The following is a 21,314-nucleotide window of genomic DNA, read 5'->3' as shown; positions in this document are numbered from 1 at the left end:
CTTAGTGAATATGTACGGTGAAAATAAAGGGTGTAGCTATGACTGCAAGAGTACTTGATGGTTTGCATGCTTGAACTACCAGTTTGAGATCTCTTAACTTTTTTCTGTATCAAAAGTATGTGCTAGCACTGAAGTTACTTCAGCCTTCTGGATTTGGTTTTTGTTGTTGGTTTTTTTTTTTGGGTTGTTTTTTTTTTTTTGTTGGTTTTTTTTTTGTTTTTTTTTGTTCTAGTTTTTACTCTTCAAACTTCTCTTTTTCAGGCAGTAGAATGGTTAAGTGAACTGTTGGATGCTCTGCTGAAGACACATATCCGATTGGGAGATGATGCTCAAGAAACGAAAGTTTTACTGGAGAAACATCGAAAATTCGTTGATGTTGCACAGGTGAAACAAGTCATTTTTTTAGCTATATAGGTTTTGTACAGTTTCAGAAGACTCCTAAATAGAATGGTACTAGTATGAACAACCATGGAACAGCTGTTACTAGTCTTAATGGTTTGCCTCAGTGCTTGAATGAAGTAATTGTAATTGCTGGAATTGGTGATGAGCCTAGTGAGATTTTGAAGTTCCACCAACAATAGCAATGCTGCAGTTTACTACCTTAGTTCTCATGGGCAGTGCAAACCATGAAAAGTAAAGTTCACGTTGATTTTCTTAAAAGACATATATTTCAAATAGTCTTTTGAAGGACTGCAATAAAATACTAAAGTATGGATAAGCTACTTAGTTTCAGTCTATTTTGTGCTGTACTTCATGAAACAGAGCTTGTCTTTGTAATGGTTTTCTAGATGTTTGAGTGTTGGTGTATGATGGTCCTGCTCATACGAGGAGTTCTGGCACTAGCAGCTAGTGGATGAACAGAACTGACAGGTTTAATTCTTGACTAGCAGGCAGCTAATGAATCCTGCTGTACAAGAGTCTACTAAAATTCACTGAAGCAATAGGGCATGTTTACACACCTGTTTGAAAATCTTGGTTATGCAAACAGATGCCAGCTACCTATGAAAGAATGTCACCTAAGAATAAAAAGTGTACGAGTTGGGCCTTTTTCAGGTGCTTTTGCAGATGTGTACTTTGTTTAGGAAAGTCTAATGGCAGCAGATGTTGAGAATCCCATGTAGATGTAAGCAGCTATTCAGAATTTTCAGGAAGCTGTTTTTTTTCCCAGTGTGAATGCTAGACAACAGGATTTTTTTTTTTTTTTTCCTTAAATGCAAATAATGCTACTTGATCATTATGATTTTATTCATACTTCAGCCATGTTTTCTAGTAGATCAGGTGAGATCTATATAGGTGCACTTTGTGGACCTATATTTTGAAGCTTTCATAAGCTTGTCTGCTGTTGGTTTAAGATGTTAATTAGCTCCTAAGTTAAATGCAGAGGTTTTATATATACTTTCTTTCGCATCCCCTCCAACTTCTAGAGTACTTATGATTATGGGAGACAGTTACTGCAGGCAACTGTGGTCCTGTGCCAGTCCCTGCGATGCACTTCAAGGTCCTCAGGGGACACGCTTCCAAGACTAAACAGAGTGTGGAAACAGTTTACAGTAACTTCTGAGGAGAGAGTACATCGGCTGGAAACAGCTGTTGCATTTCATTCAAGTGCTGAAAAGGTGAGTGTCATGTTTTTAAGAAGAAAAATTTCTTATCAGAATGTAAGCAAACAAAAGGTAGCAAATATGAAGTTGTCAATGCATGTTTCCCCTTTTCTAAATACTAAAATAATGCAGAAAGAAGAATTTAAGCGTATTTTTCTAAATTTTCATTTCAGTACTTAGTGTAATTATTGCTTGCATGCCTACATTGGTACGAGCATTTATTTGTGTGTTAGACTAATTCTTAAAGGCAAGGAGCACTTTCTGATTTGTGCTTTTGTGCAAGGTATAATACAAAGCTATGGGGTCATTTAAGATGTTTTGGAGAGTTAAAAGGAGTGTTGCCTTTTAAGATGTCTGCATTTCAAATATGTGTAAATGAATGCAACCAGTTTAGTTTACATGCATGCTGTGTTGCTGCATCTGGTATTTTGCTCTTGAAGGGTTTTGAGCATGCTTTCTTCAAAACGTACCTCTGCCTTGGTATGGTTTTCAGACTCCTGTAACCAAATATCTCACCTCTGTCCCCAGTTGGATGATGCTAGAAGGCGCAGAGGAGGATGAATATTCAACAACAGTTCTGAGAAATAGTTGCTATTCAGTAGCAGCATGCTGAAGGGGGAAAATGTATTGATAGCTTTTAAATGCATGAATTCAGGACAGTATCCATTAATGCTGATCAGGAGAGTAGGGCCTTTTCATCCAGGAACCATTCTTTTTGTGAAGTGATACATTTTAGAAGAGCAATTTAGTGCATGTATCTCTAACGTTGACAACAAAATCTTATGTAACTGTAAAAAAGTGCCAATCTTGCACATTTAAAAGAAAATAAATTCATTTTGAAGGACAGCGTGGATACAAAGCTGATTCATATGCTCCTTGCTTTCAGTAGAAATAGATCATCTATGCTGTCAGAGGTGCCTGAAAAAGGTTTTACTTGATACCAAATTAGAATTTGGTGGTTCATAAACTCCTGAAAGTGTTGATTATCTCAGTCCATATTGTGAGCATTTGTTCATTTTTGCTGTGGTTTTAGGCAATCAAAAGTTTAAAACAAGGAAATGGATGGCTGAAATAGTAATGCTCTTACTCAAAAACATTATTCTCCTAGCACTATTGTGTCATATTGATGAGTCTGTGGGGAAAATATGTTCTTAATATCTTTGCTGCTTTGGAAAAAAGTAAGACTATCCCTTGTGTATTCTACTCTGTATTTCCTTTTTTTTTTTTTTTTTCCCCTCTTTTTAATAGATTTTGCAAGAATGTCCAGAGCAGCCTGAAGCTTTCAATGACACGGAGCAATTTGATGAAATTGAAGCAGTTGGGAAATCACTATTGGACAGACTAACAGTGCCTGTAGTTTATCCTGATGGGTATGCAGACTGTTTTTTCTAACACTTTTTAAATATACTTTTGGTTAAGCTTCATAATAGTCTTGTATGCAGAAGAATCCTGAATGCTTATTGCTGAAATTAAGAAGGCAGCATGCTAATACTCATTAAAAATTCTTTCCTACCTTTTCATGGAAAGCAGGCAGGTCCAATTACAAATTTTCCAAAGGCCACATGCCCAGTGTTCTAAAGTAGTGAGTTTTTCACATTCAGTGATTATTAGAGTTATGCAGTCTTTACACCAACAAAGTGTGTGAAAGCAACAAAAGAATAACCAGTCCCAATCTCTTCTCCCTGAAAAAAGATGAGTTTAGAGTCATGGTATTTTGACTAATTTATTTGCAATTCTATCTGAAGTTTTAAGCAAATACATTAAAAATAAATATACATTTGATTCATTCAGCAAATGAAACAGTATTTCCCTTGTGAACTATTGATACTAATTTAAAATTGGTGGCTGTCTTGAGTTAAAAAAGCAAATTGAATTTGGAATCTCAGCGTAATAAAACTCAGTTTTCTGTGTTCAGTAAAATACACTTGTACATTGCAGTGCTGAGCGTATAGTTAATTTCTTCTACCTCAGTATAACCAAACCTTGGAACTAGGCTCTCTGTGTGTAGGATCCCCCACTGTAATGAATGGCATTTGAAATCAATATTTTGAATTAGGGGCTGAAACATTATGAGATGATATCAGGCAACAGCATTTATTGACTTCAGATAATCAGTCTGAAAAATACAGTTACAGGAAGCAGGTCAGGAAAATCAATTTTCTGTCATCTTATTTCCAAAATCTCATGTTCCCTGTGCAGTATAGTTTCCTTCACTAAGGAGTGTTACCTGTGAGAGATGGACATGGGCCTGAACAAGTCATGAAGACTTCATAGCAGTGAGGGGAAAAAAAAAAACACAACAAAACACACACACACAAAAAACCCCAAACAAACCAACCCACAGAAAAGTCAAAACAAACAAAAAAAAAGCCACTGATCAAGAAGTCTTGTGGGTTTTGAAGTATTCTGGTTTAATTTTTGCATAGCAGATTTTAGTGACCTGGTAAAACTGGCAACTGATGTTTATAAAACAGATGTAATTTGCAGATAGACTATTCAGGTAAAAACAAAAATTAAAACCTGGGAAAGCTCCCCATAAAGCGTTGTTTGCCACACTTTGAAGTTTCAGTCCTAACATAATGCTCCTATAGCTATAGGTATGTCTATGCCTGTATTTTAGGGTGACTGAATCCTGAACATTGTTTCTGATCCCTCTGGCGTATCAGCAGAGTTCTGTGTGTCCCCCTTCTCAAAAGATAGATCTTAACTGTCTGAAATCCCAGGATCTGAAATCCCAGGATCCCCTGCTCATCATCCCTAGGCATTCTTATTTTTGAAGCATTAAACAATTTACAAAGGGTTCACTCATCAGTAAGAAATAGTTTAAGAAACACACAATGTCACAAAATGCTTGAAGGTGTCGTCTTCACCTCCTTCACCACTTTGGACTTTTGTCGGTATCTTCTTAGAAGACCAGGTCACTGTTCCCTGTCCTGCTCATGGCTTCTACTCTGCATCAGGAAAAATATCTACCCATTCTGTGATCCCATGTACAGCTGTGCAGTCTGTTGTCTTTGGAGCTATCTAATCAAACTAGTCTACTCCTGTGTGAAATAACTTTTCTGTCCACTAAGGCCTGTCCCCCACCAACTCTGTCTGAAGTCTTTTGTGCTACCTCCATTTCTTGTTCTTCTGAAACATGTATTCTGTTCAAATTCTCATTTTGCTGACAGCTTAATTAGTGGTTTCCCTAGCATTTCAGCTGTTCTTTTTTTGTATTTGAATGGGAGAAATCAACTTACACAGCCATGTGTTCTTTTCAGTCTGAGAAATAGGTAACATAACTTGACAGCATGTGGCTGACTTCACACAGAGAATCCTTCAATAACGCAGCAATTGTATAGCCTCAGAATACATCTATAGAGAGATTTCCTTCATTGTCATAGTACTTAAAACTGACAGACTGACTTGGGGGGTAGCCAGAGAAGGGAGGTAAAAAAAAAAATATACTAAGTATCTAGTTGCACTTACAGAACAGCACCCTGCTGTAGTATGAATCGTAGAATGGTTTCGGTCCAACCCCTCTGCCACTGTCAGGGACACCTTCCACTAGACCAGAATGCTCAAAGCCCCATCCAACCTGGCCTACACACTTCCAGGGATGGGGCGTCCACAACTTCTCTGGGCAACCTGTTCCAGTGCCTCCCTGCTTTCAACCTTCTGTTGAGAGAATTTTTGAGGTTTAAAAAAAATTAGATTACTACAAATTTAAAAAAAAAAAATTAAAAAAAATTATTACAAATGCTAGTAATTTAGCATTTAAATTATGTTTAAGTTATGCTGTTAAGTCTCATCACTGAGTCTTCCAAAGCCTTTTAAAGGTGGCTTTTAAATTTCAAGATGAAAAAGTGCCTCTTTTCCTTACCTGCTTTGTGTTTCCTAGTGCTATTAATGTGTATATTCATTTACTTTCTGGCTTCTCACCAGTAACTGTTGGGTTTGGGGTTTTTTTGTTTGTTTGTTTGTTTTTTTTTTTCCCAGGTCTGAACAGTACTTTGGGAGCCCAAGTGATATGGCTTCTGCAGCAGAACACATTAGAGAGAGGATGAAGCTAGTTAGCCTGAAAAAGCAGCAGCTGAGACAACCAGAAGCCACTACCCCAGAGAGCTAATACTGACCCTTGTCTATGAATTCATAATAGGACTTCAGTTTGTAATCCAGCATGTTGTTTGCATATTACAGAATTTGGCATAATATATTAAAATGCATTTCACAGCTGTTACAAGTATCATCTATTTTTCAAAGTAAATGTTCTCAGCATCTTAGCACTGTACATCTATCAAGCCATAATTATTTAACATGCTATGAAACCATAGATTCCAAGTATCTTATGAAAAGGAACTGTAAACTTTGCACTGAAATTTGCTGTAAAGCTTTACCTGACCTGTCAGCTGCTTCTCAGTTAAACAGCTGATGCAAGCTTTGAATGGTGCTAATAAAAGTGTTAGGAGTTCCGTATTATGAAATTGTAGTTCTTTGCTTCCCTCTATGCCCAGGTGATGTAGTCATTGTAGACTGTAGGTAAGTTCCTGCAGTGTAGACAGTGGTGACCCTATAATTTTAATTTGAAATACTTTTTTTAAAAAAAAAATATCATTTTTATTGTGCCAGTATGCAACCTGCCCATCAAATCTTTGATATATTAAATCCATTAAACAGATGTTTTCCTATTTGTATTGATAATGTATTAAAAGCTGTCTGTGCTTAATAAAAATCATCTTTTTAAAACCTAATGATAATTTGTTCTGGTCTATATTCCCAAATGTCATGTGTTATATTTTCCCATAAATGGTAGTAAAAATCATCACTACTCCAGCATGTTTACAAAGTGTTACGAAATACTCTTTAACACACTAGCTATAAGGGGAACTGCTCTTGAACTATTATTAATAGGAGGAAGAGTCAGGTTTGGGTTTGGTTGTTTTTCTGACTTTTCTCACAGCAGTCGTACTTATGGTATTATGTGCATAAGTCAGTGTTATATTAATAACAGTTTTGTTCTCGTGTAAGATGGGTATGCATCTCTTGTGCTTTATTTCTAAGTCTTTTACCCTTTGAATGGAAAATCTTGAATAATGTAAATATCCCTGGTGTAGTACCTTTTGAGGTAAAAGATTTTAATCTACTGAAAAATGAAGACAAAGTTCATGAACGTGAAACAGAGATTAGTAATAAAATTACATTTATTAAGAGAAGGGAATCTGATTGAAACAAAATCAGCTGTGTGTGTAACTTGGTTAACTTGTTACTCTTCAGGATTTAATCTGGATAAATTCAGTATTATAATTACTGGAAGATGATGATGTGGTATCTGACCATTTTTAGAATACTGGATGTGAAAAAACTGTAGGTCAAAGTACCTGGTATAGTATTGTACTATATTTTGCTCACAGTAAAGATAATTCTCTCTTCCTGCAGGCATTGTTAGTGCTCTTCAGGTTTTCTTGATGGATCTGTAATTCAGTTATATTTACTTACTTGTCACAGTTTTTACACATTTTCTGTAGATGAAAGTGTTGTGTCAAATAGAGCAATTTCTGTAAAAAATCATTCAAAATCGATGGCTTATCTGTAATTTCAGTGATGAAGGTATTTTTCCTCTCAGGGTATTTTGGCAGAGGAAATCCAATTATTTTTTGATTTATGTGATGTACTGGTATAATATTACACTAATACTAGTTTAAAACCAACTGCAGTTTCACAGACCTTATTTCTAAAGAGACTTTCAATATAACCTTCTAAAACTTAGTTGTTTGATTCCATTTGAGAAGACTGCTGTTAGTATGGCTAATATTTGGATGAGAGAAATTTATTTAGAAAGAACCCAAACATAATAATCTACAAATGTTTAATAGAAAATGCAAATTAAAAAAAGTAAATTGAGATTGTAGTCATTAATAAATGGCAGCATTTGTAAATTGAATCTACTCACAGTGAATAATGGTTTACAGTATAAAATCCCACTGAAGTACTAGTTTACAATAAGCATATGCTATAAGCACTAAGATTATTCGCAGGTTTTTAACTATTCTTTTCTTTTTTCTTTTTTCTTTTTTTTTTTTTTTTTTTTTTTTTTTTTTTTAGTTCTATTCTTATTCTGTTTAGGGGCTCAACAACATGTGCAAAACCAGAGCAGTATCAGCAGCTCTCAACCCATTCATGTGACAGCTGCATGTACAACTTGGAACTAGTGACCGTTCACCCTACTAACCCTGACATTAATTTTGGCTCAGTGTATGAAGCTCAAACTTGAGGCTGTTCTGTTCTTGTCCGGCATTCCTAGAGGCCAGAGGATTCTGAATCTGGCCCTATTGTCTCTATTCGAGTCTCCGATATGACCCCTTGGGCTATGCCAGCTTTCCCGCTCTGTTTTGTTCCCCTTCCTCTCTAGAATTCCTTGCCTTTAGGGACATGAAGTGGCTGGTAAGGTGCTATTAACCAGCACTTTGGCCATTTTCTGCGTATCAGGAATGAAGGCAAGTAGTTTTTCTAGGTCATGTTGCATGAGTCTGCCAGATTTTTCTGAATCCTTATGAATTCTGAGACTTCTGATCTTACTGAAAGAGTGGAATAAACACCATCTGTTAAGAATACTGTTGGATATGACTAATTGAGATAGAGGTTTTTGCACAGTTTTAGTCAATCTGTTGTCTGTGGTTGAACCTTTAGAAATGTACAACCCTTAATAGCATACAAAGTCAATGAGATATATACAGATATGCTAAAAGGCAAAATTGCTCCAATCACCTGTTGTTACTTCAGGTACTGTGTTACTATGCAGGTACTACTGAAAGCAGTAATGATGGCTTCACCTGTGGCTCTTGCTGTGCCCTTTTGGTGATCAGCTCACTTCAGGTACTGTGTTACTATGCAGGTACTACTGAAAGCAGTAATGATGGCTTCACCTGTGGCTCTTGCTGTGCCCTTTTGGTGATCAGCTCAGTAGGTGTCATCCATTTTTACTAGGGCTATCAGTTGATAGACTGGCAGTCATATAAAATACTTATACCTATAAGGTGTTTTAACTGTGAAAGGTGGCAGGCATTTGTACAATTTTCCTTAATCTTTGATTGTGTTTACTGCTTCACTTTCTATTGTGATTAGTAGGAATAATGGAGTTCGGTTTATACTGATTTTTGGAAAAAATAGGTTTTGACTTATGGAGACTTGTGTGACTCAGCATTCAAATAGTTACTGTGGTGGTACAGCAGTAGGTAGGGAGGGCTTGTGTGTGCGGTGGGATTATATAGCACTTATACCATCATGATAGCCTAAGGACATCAGTGCCAGCTGACAAGAAAGATAAGGGAAAGATTTTTCCATCCCAGTAAAAGTGTCAGTAAGTTATGATCGCAAGGGGAGCTTGTCATGGGCTGTCAACAGTAATGATGTAATATTAATCTCCCGTTTCCTGAATTCTTTCTACAGGATAATTTTAATCTGTATAAGCAGATGATTAGGAAGGAGGAAGAAAGGAAGCTTTGGAGCTATAGATGAAATTCTGTAATGCCACATTGTGTAAACTCCAGAGCTAAAATGCTGAGAAACAGGGATGAAAGCAAAGATTTGGTGATTCTTAACTTCTGAAGTCTGTCCCTCATATCTCTACAGACTCTTGCAATAGTGAAAAGGGAGTCAGCACTGTGAAAAAATGCTTAGTTATGTTAGGCTTATGTTCTGGTTTAAAGAAAATAATCAGAAGGTTAGTATAAGCATACAGGATATCAATCCATGCATATGTAGTAGCTGGAAAAGTGGCTCAATGTGAACTGCAGGTCTAAAAACTGTTTGAGTATCTGTAATTTACATACCATAATTCTAGCAAGATAATTAATTTGTGATCTGTCTGTACAGATATCTGTTATCTTTTTCAGGTTTGTGGAAAAGTGATATACGCTGAAATAAGTTACAAAGTCAAATAGTCAAGTAGTTATATTATTTCTGGTTCCAACTTGCACAGTCATTTTGAATCTCAGTAGGCTGAGTCTTTTCTGCAGTGTGTCACTTCCACAATTTCCTAGTATGCAACACTGATTCCTACAGGCCATCCCACTTTTGTTTCCTCCACTTAAATAGTCCCATCATTATAGTACTGATGCCTGTCAAGACCACATCTTAAAAACTGACTAATTGCATGCCTTTTGCAAGGATATCAACTCAAGGAGGTTTTAAAGACATTTTTCATGTGATGCTTAGTGGAGGTGGTTTTGTTGTGGAGATTTATTGTACAGGAAATACAAGACTGACTAACCACACAAAAGCGAGTTTGGTTTTCCACTTCTAATGGGTCCCTTTGTGTACGGGTCTTGCAAACACATGGTAGTTTTGGACAATTTTTCTGTGACTTCAAGATTAATTTGGAACCTGAAGGTAAGTCATGAAAGAAACATGGGAGAACTCCTGATTCTGTCAGATTGGAAGACCACGTATCATATATCAAAGATACTCATCAAAAATACGCGCTTCTGTGACTAAAATTTTTGTTATGCTAATACAAGAATGTGTAAAGACAATATACTAAAAAGTAATTAGTATGTGTAAAACATTAATGATACACTTAACCTCAAAACAGCAATGAAAATTAAAGCAACAGCTTTCTCTTTTCCTATCAAATCAGACTTTAGTTGACATCGTTCTTTGCAGCAAAGATTATGGGAATATAGTACAGAGACGAGAGAGGTTGAGTCAGGACACAAATTCCTCTTTTGTATGGAGGGGAGTTAAAAGCCTGCTTTCTTTGAATTTCAAACTTGCTAAGGAAATGTGTTGGAAAAGATTAAAAAACAAAGTGAAAAATCCTAATTTAACTTCAGTTTAAAAAGTTCTGCTAATTTTCCAGTTACTGGTGATATCTACAGTTTACAAGCTGGAGAGCAAAGAGCTAGAGTAACATTTCAAACTTCTGAAGGACAAACTCTAAAAAAAATGAAAACTCTAGGAAAGGAAAACGCTAAAGTTTATCATTTTGGAATATAGTAAGGTTGTTAAGAGAAAATAAGTGGTTGTGCTAGCAATTGCGCAGATAACTTACTTCAGTAATGAGTAGAAATGGCAAAATACGATTTTTTTGTTGCAGACAAACCACAGGTTTTTAAACTGCTGTTTTGTTGGCAGTTTAATGACAGCATTGAAATGTCAAATGTGTTGGGACTTCCTAATGCTACAGGAAAAACCTTTTTGTGCACAGGTAACTAGCACACAAAGTAGCTTAAAAGCTAAAGGTAACTAAAAGTTTCTAAGCATGGGGGGTATTTCATGGTTCTGCAATTTTAAAATGTGTTTTACATATTAGGAAGTCTTTTAAGTGTTCCACAAATAGCTAGCCATTGATTACTGTCAGACACCACTGATGAAAGCTTTTCAAGAAACCTCTAATGCACTTTGGATTTGTACATAAAGGGGAGGAATACTATATGCTACATAAAGTATCCTATTAATTTATTAAGCTCACATATCTGTGCCTAAAATGTTTGAGCAGACCCAATGTAACTAACTCTAGTTTCTAATACTCAGTATGTAATAGTCTGTCTTTGGGAAGGGTGATTTAGCCACAGCTTATCTGTCAAACTTCTATAGCACACTATGCCACTGACTGCATGTGACCAAAATTGCCTCTATGACTGCTTCCCATAGGCAGCTAAAACATGATTTCCACTTATGACTCCATAAATACATTAACTCTTCTGAGGATCCTGACATTACATATCTCGATCTTGTTCTGTCTATTGTCTATACTGTTGCCCTCAGAAGGCAACGCTTACATTAAGCAGATTAGAAATTGATGAAAAGGGGATCTTGTGTTAGCTGTGGGTCATAGTACATGCTCAGTAAGATGCTTGGACAATTCCCTGTAGATATGTGTTGAATGTAAAATAAGGCTGTGACAGCTCAAGGTGGAGAAGATTCTCAGTCTTCTGTGAAGTCCTGAGAATCACTGGCTCCATTTGAATGGATATATATGCTCCCCACACAGTATGCTTATAGGTTGGGCTTTAAACTTCATGGAATCCTTTGGTAGATCTTCCATAAAACATTAATTCTAATCATCTGTAAATTACAGAAATAAAATGGAGAGTGAAGCTTAGCTGTAGGAACTACCTTTCGGAACAGCTTCGGAACAACCTTTTGCTCAAGGTACCAAGAACAAAGCATTAACAAATACCTGTCAACCCCCCTGTTTTTTATTTGTTACTCTTCTCCATTTTGGCAGGAGCAGTGAATGTGCTAATTTTGGTAGTGTAATTTTCAGACATGGTTCACTGTTATGCTTGGTTTGCAGTATATGGATTGCCATCTCAATTTGAGGGTTTCTGCATCCCATGTTCATTTCCTCAGCAAAAGTTTTCAGGTGCTGGGTAAGTGACAGCACATTCCCACTCTCACTGCTGACTTTCCAGGCATGCCTGGATTGCGCATGATCCCCATGCCTCTCAGGATCAGAGGTTACAGAGTTACAGTGGGCTGGAGAGCTCCAGTAGGACTTTTCAAGTACTATGCCAGGATACTCTTTTTTCATCTAAATCTTAGCCAAGTGGTAAGTGTCTTTTAACATTCCATTCTCCTTTTAAGGTTTTTAGACTATTAGAAAAGAGAGTAGCTTTCATGGTGTCTTAACCATTTCCACAGGAAAGTATACAGCATGGTTACTTGATATTTAATATGATTGTGTAATGTGAGTCTGACTTTCAGAGACTTGGGAACAAGCCATATTCTAAACTGGTACTGAGTGCAGACTGTTCTCTTCCTGAAGCCTTGTATGCAGCTCTGCATGCCTCTATTGGATGATAGATAACTGCAAGCTAGTCTCAGCAGGGTGAAGATTGTACAGTGTATTCAACACATTTGACTGCTACTCCACATATCTGTGGCGATGATGTGGTTGTGAAGCCCCACTGCCTGATTTCTGTCACACACTGTCTCTTGGAATGTGGCCTTCCTCCTCTCTAAGACAAATGTATCTAAAGAAACACAATAATGTGGTCAGCTATAGCCAAGATTTTTATTAATGCTTTGCTTGAAACAGCATCAAAAGTCTGCAGCAAGCTGCATGCTCCATGAGCCTTGTAAGGTTTTTATATCCACCCATTGTATATGGCCAATCTGTTAGGTAGCTGCCATTTCCAGGCATCATTTTGTGGTGCATTACTTCTGCAGAGCCAGTCATTCATGAAGAAGCCGGGGCATTTGCTTTTGCAGGTAACAGAAATGTGAACTAATCAAGTTCTTTTTGCTATTCGCTGTTAGTTGTTTACCTCTTCTCTAGGTATTGCTTTATCTTCTCTACCTCATCATAGGTATTTCCACATGTCTACCACTAAACTCTTTTTCCCCATGAACAATTTTGCCAAAGATTTTGCAAGTGATCCAACAGATGGTTTAAAGAGTTCCTTCATTGTTTACAAAGAAGTGTTTACTTTCAGGATTGAGTGGTTGCTACTGCCAGCCTGTGTGTTATTAGGAAGGGATGACAGCTGAAGAATTCCCTTCTTCACAGGGTTGCTGTAGGGAAAATTCATTAATATTTAGAAGTATGTAAGATTTTATAGTCATGGAAATCACACACATTCACAGAGGATATAAAAAGCACGGCTCAATTATAATCTTAGAACACTGTAATGATGAGGGGTTTTCCTATTTATGGTAGTGAGACCTGAGGAGCAGTAGTAAACAAAAATTAAGGAAGGAAAACCAAGGAAGTGTAATAAAAACATTTTGTGAATTGTAAGAGGTTAATTTAAAATGAAGATATTTATAAAAATCATGCAGTGGCAATAGGTGGGCTGTAAGGAAGTTTGCAAAGATCAAGCTCATCTTTGAAATCAGTTAATCAAAATCCTCTGAAACCAGAAGAAATGTTAACACAGTGAGAAAGAGTAACTTGAAAAAAGGGGGTTAAATACACAATATTTACTAAATATCAGATTAAGTGGGGAAAGAAAAAAAATCAAAACTATGCACTCCATGAAGTACTCTTGCATGCTATTTTTATGCCTAGAACACTGAAAGCAAGGTTCCAAAACATAGTTACTGCAAATCTTGCTGCATTGGCAAGAGATGATTTAAGGTACATCATCTATCTCTGCCTTCTGAAAATACTTCCCTTTAATGAAAGGATAACAGAGGACTCAAAAGTTTCTGTTAATGTAGGTCAGGTTCTGGGATTCCTCATTGAAATGTGGCCCTTAATCTTTCAGCTCTCTCCTGGGACTGCTTATGTTGGATTCAAGCTCTGTGAGTTAAAAAAATCAAGGCAGTGAAATATTTTATTTTGTTGAAGTTTCTTCTGGTTTAGTTAAAGAAATAGAAATATAGTATATATAATTTTATATTATAAATTATATATTAATTTATATATTATATATATAATAGTATGACTGAAAAAAAAAGAAAAACATTAATTAATCTTGCAATTTATGGGGATTATTTAAGATTTTTTTAAAATCTGATCAGTACTGTAAAATATATTGCATGATTAAAAGAAATGCAAAAATAGACAAATGAGAAATGTTAAGGATTTGCAAATGCATTAGTATTATTTTAAATCTACTTAATATACATCCCTTTTACCTCAGGCCCTAACAAGATGCCTTAAGAGTAGCACCATGATTAATGGTTGCTTGCAGGTTGGGGAATCTGAACATACTGGTGCATACTAACTGCACAGCTGGTGATGTCTTGATGTCTTCTGTAAACCTTCTGTAAAAATGTCCATGTATTTTTAATGTGACCAGTCAAAACCTTAATTTGAAAGTTATTTTAAATTATGTGAATTTTACCTTGGCACTAGCAATATTATTGTTGCTAGTGAGGACACAGCACTGTTCTCAAACCGTAACGCTCAGGCAAATTGTGATGACTTAGAACGTGTCCTGCAGGACTCTGCCTCAAGCATTCTAATATTGAAATTGCACTAAGGTTAAAAACAAAACAAGAATCTCTGTGCAATTTGAAAAATGCAAGGAACAGTTTACTTGATTTGATATTTCCTTTCCCCTTCCTTCCCAAATCCCATTATATAGAGAGAGTTCCTAGTGCAGCTTTGCATCTGACTGCATATTTCATCTTTGGTGCTTGCCTACCTTTTGCCTCTGCACTGTGAGGAAGATCACAGGAGATTATACCAAAAATTCTTGTGTCTGCCATATTAAGCTTCCACTTTGTATCCTTTTTCAGCCAAAAATTGAGATTATTGTCCTTATCAAACCTATTTAGAAGTGTGAAATTTAAGGTAATTAAACAATAGAGTTCCTTAATCAAAGCAGCTGACTGCAGAGTGCACTAGAGGACTGATTCTTCAGAAGAAGCTAGTGTGAGAAATTGGAAAAAGTGGTCTAAAATAAATCCTTCCACCATTCAGAGGAAAAGATTTCTGGCATGGCAAAAGGATCTTGGACATGTTACTGGATAGTCTGTGATAAATAAAGCTCTTGGAAAAGATATGTTTGAGCAACTAGTTTATTTGCATGACCAGCACTGATGTTGATGGTGTACAGTAAATGTGTATCTGTAAAAGGGTCATGGATAGAGCCTATATACCTTGCAGATCTAACACTGACAGCAAGGTTTACAGACGGTCCGCTACTGATTTGTTTTACAGCAGTACTGCAGGTTTGTCGTGAACTCTTGACTGTGTTCATTTACTGCATAGTGGTTAGGCTCTCAGAGCACTGTTTAGTACATACAATTTAGTCTTGAGAATAAAATTAATCTGGAAGCTCAGATCCAAATGCGATTTAAATTAATCCAACACTAATTGCAACGTTAGATTCTTGACCAACGTGTGTGCCACATTCCCACAAACTCTTTCAGTTTACACCTAACATAAACATGTCAGTGGCAAGTTTTTGAACAATACAGAGCTCTTTCAATACCCTATCTGTTACCTCAGGGGGCCAAGTGCCACACGTGCCTTTGCACTTGCTATTGCTTGTCAATCTCTAATTCATTCCTGCAACTTTCAGCTTGTCATTCGTCAAGACTTCTGATTCAAAATTTTGTCCAGTCTTTTGTCTTCCATCTCTGTTTAAATTCCTTCTTTTTGTTTTATCATCTTTTTCTAAATATTTTTTTCTCCCATTTTACCCTATTTTGCCATGGTGAGAGATACATGCTCTGCCTTCTGCTAAATTTCAAGAGGAGAAGCCTGAGGTACTGAGATGGCTGATCTTCAGTCTGTGTGGTGGGAGAACCAGAAGTTGCTTGGAGCAAATAACAGAACAGTTTGGTGGCTCTCCTAAGAGTTTACCACTTCTGTGACTGCTATTGGGTGTAAAAGAAAAGGAATGCTGTGTAGAAGTCAAGGGAGTGAAAGCAGTGTTCTTTGAGACTTGAAACAATGATTGCATTTTGGGCACGGCCTTGCAGCTGTAGGAAAGCCTGACGAGACTGTGGTGGGAGCACACTGCCAAGGCAGTCTCAATACCAAGTTTTCCACTGAACCACCTGCTACTGCAGACAGAAGGATTCAGATCAAATGAAGTTTGAGCACTCAGGCCCAGAACAAAGAGCAAATCACCTATTCCTTGTGACTGTAAAACAGCTGGAGTTTTTGCTATGGATGGCAAACAACGGTTCTGAAGCATGTAAAATAATCTTAACTGCTCTTCAATTTGTATTGAAAGAGTATGGGGGAGGGGGAGAGAAGATGTTGTTCTTCTTTAATTATAGGCAATACTTCCTAAATTTATGTGGAACTTGATTTCTGAAGTGTTACACACTGCTCTTTAGAGTGTGAAGAGTCACTTAAACTGGGAACAGTGAGGGAGTATCCTCATATCCTGTAGTCACACCGCTGCTACATTGGGTGTCAGCAATAAGCACACATCTGTTTAACGGCCCAGTTCCAGACAAATCAGCAAACGCGGGGGAAAAATTTTCAGTGCTTCCTGCTCTTTAACCCCTTCTAAGTATGTCACACAATTCAGCACTTAACATGGAAGGGATTAGCAGGATCTGCTAGGTTCTTGCTGTTTGAGGTACCATGATTTATAAAAGGGAAATGTGTGACCAGAACATACAGAGGAATGCTCAGCAGTTTGAACCTTCAAGTAGCAGAGTTATACAAGGTAGATTTATCTTTTTAAAACAAAATAAAGCAAAACAAAGCACTGCCATTTATAGCTCTGCTGATAAATGACTTCGTAAAATGCCTTCTAAAGCCTTGTGGTTCTTTTAACACTTAGAATTCAGCTCCCCTGCTGAATTTTTCTCTTCTGGATAAATCCTCCTCAATATCAGATATCTGAAGTCTTGTGCTATTAGAAGTGTGGCTGTTTAGCATACCTCTGTTCTTGTTCTAAACTTAGCTTTCTGAAATTTGTATCAATTTAAATGAACTCTTCCAAACAATAGCAACAATATGGTTTTAATGTTTTGGTGTGGTTAGTGTGATTATATCTATTTAATTAGTCTCCTGTTAAATGAATGACTCATACAGATCTTTTTGCATCATTCATTCTGATCTCTCTGCATCATTGCTGGCTGATTACTTCTGACTAGACTGAACAGAGATGTTTCACTCTTAAAAGATGGTCCTAAGAACCCAGTTACACTGTTGCATTTGTCTGTTTGAACAGTCTGTGATTTTTAACTGATGTTTTTATTTTGCAAGTTTAATACAGGCATCTGTACTCATGTATAAACGTTGAAAAACAGTTGAAAAGAAACAGTCTTTCAATACAGCTGAATTGTAAAGGTAAGTTAAACATGAAGTAGTGATATGGGGCAAACCTGTCATTGCATTTACTTTATTAATGGGACAATTTGCAGCTGCCTTGAGATTTAGTTGTAGGTTGCAATCTGCATCTTAGCCTTGCTTCTTTACAGGAACAAAAGCATAGCCTGTCTTGCATCTATATTTGGTGCAGGGCGCATACTCTGCTGTGCTAACACACCACATCAGGAAGGAATTTCAAAAGCTCCCAAGGAATTTACTAACAAAAGTGCTGCTGGCTTTCCTTACATGCATGGGCGATGGAACATACTAATCTTGTGTAATAAGCTGTCCTCTTTCTGCTGCTGAAGCCTGAGCAGCAGACTAATGAACTATCTAATGTCTCTTTATTCTCCTAACAAAGCTGAATGCACTGGGACACTGTTTTCTCTGTTGACAAGCTTGCAAGTGGGCTGACAAGTATTCGTATCACCTGTGAGCTGTTAAAACTGCTCCACTTCTGTGTTCAGCAGAGTACAGCTCCATAGGCCGTGCAGCGTTTGCTTTGGATCACAGCCAGCGAGGCAGAAATACTGAGCTTCCCTGGGGGTGCTGATGGGGTAAGTCTGCTCTCCAGCTGATTCTGAGGAAACTGAAGTAGGGCTTGTCTCCCTGCCACTTCTTCAGTGGACATGCTGGTCTCTTCACCTGGGATGTGGGAGAGAATGAGATTATGACCACTGTGTGCTTCACACTTGTGTATTGTTTTCTGTTTTGTTTAATCTACTTACCATTAGACAGTTAAAACTTTCATTGTTTATATTTTGCCATAATATTTACACTTGAATAATCACCAAGTCATTTTTTATTTTCAGTCTTTTGTATAGCTGTCACTTGAAGAAAAAGTATAAATCTAACTTGCTTTTTTTATTAGCTGTGACACCAAAATAAAATCAAACTTGCAAAGGAAAATGATGCTATGTAATTAATGTGTTTGGGTTTGGAGACATCTGTTCAGATGAGTTGGCTTAGAGGTACATCTGCTAATAAGTCAGAGCTGCCAATGGCTTTAGAATTATTGCTGGGGCCTGTGCTCTTCTCTCGCTCTCTTTTTCTTCCTTTCCCTACATTCCTCTCCCCCCAGTTTATTGTTGTATGAAACATCTTCATGCTTACCTGCGAGTATATAATCAAAAGAAATGATTTTTTTTTTTTTTTGCACAGTGTTGTGTTTAACAAGGGGAGGAAGTTCCTCCTGAATGCACCGATGTTCTGATGCATTGTAGGGACAATAGATTTGTTTTGCTTGGGTGGAGATCCCAACACCTCATTTTTTTATGATGCCCACCTTAAGTCATGTGCTAAGATAAGAAGAAAGCAGATCAGATGAGTAGTCTACCACCATGCTAGGTTTATTACTTCTGTATATTTGAAAGCAATCACTGTGATTGTGCACTCTTCAGGAATTCAAGTAGCATGATGCCAAGTGAATAAAAATGTAAGCAGTCCCTATGTGTCAGCATTCCTGTTTATCCTTTATATAAGAGATGTAAAGAAGTTTTTTAAGTAACAGATGCTAGAAATAATGGTCCTTGCTTATATAACATTTAGAAGCTGGTGTTCTAAATTTAAAGGCTATATAAGCTTTCTTAAAATGAGAGTGGAGGCTGAAGTGATATAACATATGGTTGGAAGCCCTAGCTAAATTTGGTGGATCTCTTCTATCATTTAATAAATAGTAGGCATTTAGGTACTATTTTGACAAGTGCTAGGTACAAATAGCATGTGTACTTTGTGGAAATCCTCTAGGATCCAAAAAGAGGGATAAAGAGAAGAGAATGCTTTGGAATGAAAGAGTGGGACATGAAAAATTAATAACCAGTGGGCTGAATGGTATCAGCTGTCACTGCTTCCCAGGTCTGCTTACTGTATGGGGGGTTTTAAATGCTGTTGTCCTTGGAAGCAAACAAATAGTGGTTTTGTTCTTTGCAACTGTTTGCCAGTTTCTTGATCTCTGATACACTGTTGATTTTACAGTTAGCAGTGTTGTTATTTTCTTTCACAAAGACATATTCAATGTGGCATGTACCTTTGCTTTTGGTCTTTGCTGAGTGTGACAATGCTTTTTTGGGTAGCTTTTTATCTTCATATTATTTTCTTAGGGTGGTATAAAGTGTCTTCAGGACTGCTGATGAGGGAGCAAGGCTAGAACTGGTTTTGTTAGGATGATGCATGGGAAGAATGGGAAGATACAAGCTATAATGTTTCATTATACTTGTATGGTTTTAAATAAAATCTGGGAACTATGATACAATAATCCAGGCAGCAGAGACCATTTTTTGCTGGAGCCATGCAGGGTGTCTTTTACCCCTTGGGCATGCTTTCACAGCTGTTTCCTAGCCCTTTACTGAGACTTCTGCGCCTTCCCTTTCCATGGTGGCAAAGACAGCACAACCCCCTTTTTTTGGGGCCATCAAGGTTCCAGGCTATTTTAGGGCTGCCTTTTGATAAGCTCATGGACTCTAAGCTGACAGGGAAACAGCTTCTGCCTGTGCTTCAGCTGTTACCTGCCTGAAGTTAATCTCATTTACTCTGGCTGCCCCTTTCCCTCCCTCTTGCTAGTAATAATTACCTTGCTCTTGGGAGCAGGGAGAGTTTCCACCTCTTGATGCACTTGCCCTGTCTCTGGAACTTTGGCAGCAGAAGCTCCTCCTTGTGGCGGGCGAAGACTGGCCAGGCTGCCCTTCAGCCCTGGGTGGCCCAGGGGTTGTGGGAGGACAGGCTTCCCTCCACTGCAGCCTGTGTTCGCATCTCACAGCCCTGCTGGGGGCACTGGAGTAGCTTCCACTGGTCCTTGCTCTGCCCCTGGGTGCTGCTGGGAGGTTAGTCTGTGCCTGGGCTTGTTCTGTCTCTCCAGCCCTGAGTAAAAGGGTAATGTCTGCAAGTGCCTCAGTTTCCTTCTATTTTCTGGCAGCTTTCATAGTGTGGTTCTCTGAAAGAAGCACTGCTTTCTGATCGTTAAGAAAAAGCTGGTACTGCTCCCCACATGCCATTCATTTACTTTTGACCTGCGGTAGAGGGGTCTTTGTTTCCCACCTTCCTCCCTTGACTGCTACTGCTGCTAGAATGTTTTTTATTATAACTGGTTTTGGGGTTTAGGAATGAGAAAATCTGGTTAGGATTTCAACCAGTTAGTCATCTAGAAACTTACTCAACTAGCATAGGATAAAGATGAGCCTCTTCCAGGAGAAATACATACCTCCTGCTCAGCTCTCACGTGTGTACATGACCTCCATGCCTCCTCTTTATGAACCTGGGGAGACTTGTGGACCACATACGTTCATGCCGTCATGCCATCATTCCTGATGATACCTGAAAATGGTGCCTACTTAAAATGTAAGATGGTAGGAGCCAGCAAAAAGCAGAAACCACAGGCTTGGAGAGGTCTGACATCCTTGTCCCTCATTCAGGTGGGGCTGCCAGAGGGAAGCAGTGTTTATGTACCTTTTTCCAAGCCACATGAAGACCCGTAAGTTTGAGGGATGCTTCCTTCCCTTGTTCTCCTTCCCTCCTTTGCTGTGTACATCAGTTCTCCCTGTTGTGAGACAAAGAAAGGAAAGGAGATCTGTTACATTTACAAACCAGTCACAGTGAAGAATCTCACATCTTTGGGGCTGCAGGGAAGGAGCTTTGTCTCTTCTGGAGGTGTTTTCATGGTGCACTGGCAACTCCAAAGCTCTGACTGAAAGACAACTTACCTCCAAGAAAGGTAGGCTCTTTTCCTATGCACAGCTATCAAAACTCTGATTAGCACACTTCCCTTGCCACACATGAGAAAAAGCTACTGATAAAGCACAGTTGAAAATGAAGTGAGTTTTAACTATCCTCTCAAATCCTTTTACATATAGCTGTTACAGATAATACCTGGGTTTTTTTTTAGACTACAGAGATTTCATCTTTTTTTCTGTTTTCCTGAAATTGATTTGTTTGTTCATTTCTTCAGATTCGCTGTTTCTTGTGGGCAGCTGGTGAACGCTCGTTTCCTCTTGTCATTCTTACTC

At 37.8% G+C, this 21,314-nt stretch overlaps 1 protein-coding gene across 2 annotated transcripts in view; it reads left to right on the top strand.

The window, feature by feature from the left end:
- SESTD1 (SEC14 and spectrin domain containing 1) overlaps positions 1-6,197 on the top strand; it is a 53,616-nt gene extending 47,419 nt beyond the window's left edge. For both annotated transcript variants that reach the window (XM_080620882.1, XM_080620883.1), the window contains 4 exons: positions 262-384; positions 1,425-1,616; positions 2,850-2,971; positions 5,583-6,197. In XM_080620882.1, coding sequence (XP_080477008.1) covers positions 262-384; positions 1,425-1,616; positions 2,850-2,971; positions 5,583-5,712 — 567 coding nt within the window. In that variant the 3' untranslated portion in view covers positions 5,713-6,197. The remainder of the gene's footprint in view (positions 1-261; positions 385-1,424; positions 1,617-2,849; positions 2,972-5,582) is intronic.
- Positions 6,198-21,314: the final 15,117 nt, after the last annotated feature.

The sequence above is a fragment of the Psittacula echo genome (genome assembly GCF_963264785.1).
Source record: "Psittacula echo genome assembly, chromosome: 6".
In the NCBI taxonomy this organism is placed as follows: Eukaryota; Metazoa; Chordata; class Aves; order Psittaciformes; family Psittacidae; genus Psittacula; species Psittacula echo.
The sequence above is the reverse complement of the archived record's forward strand: the minus strand, read 5'-3'. Positions and strand labels throughout refer to the sequence as shown.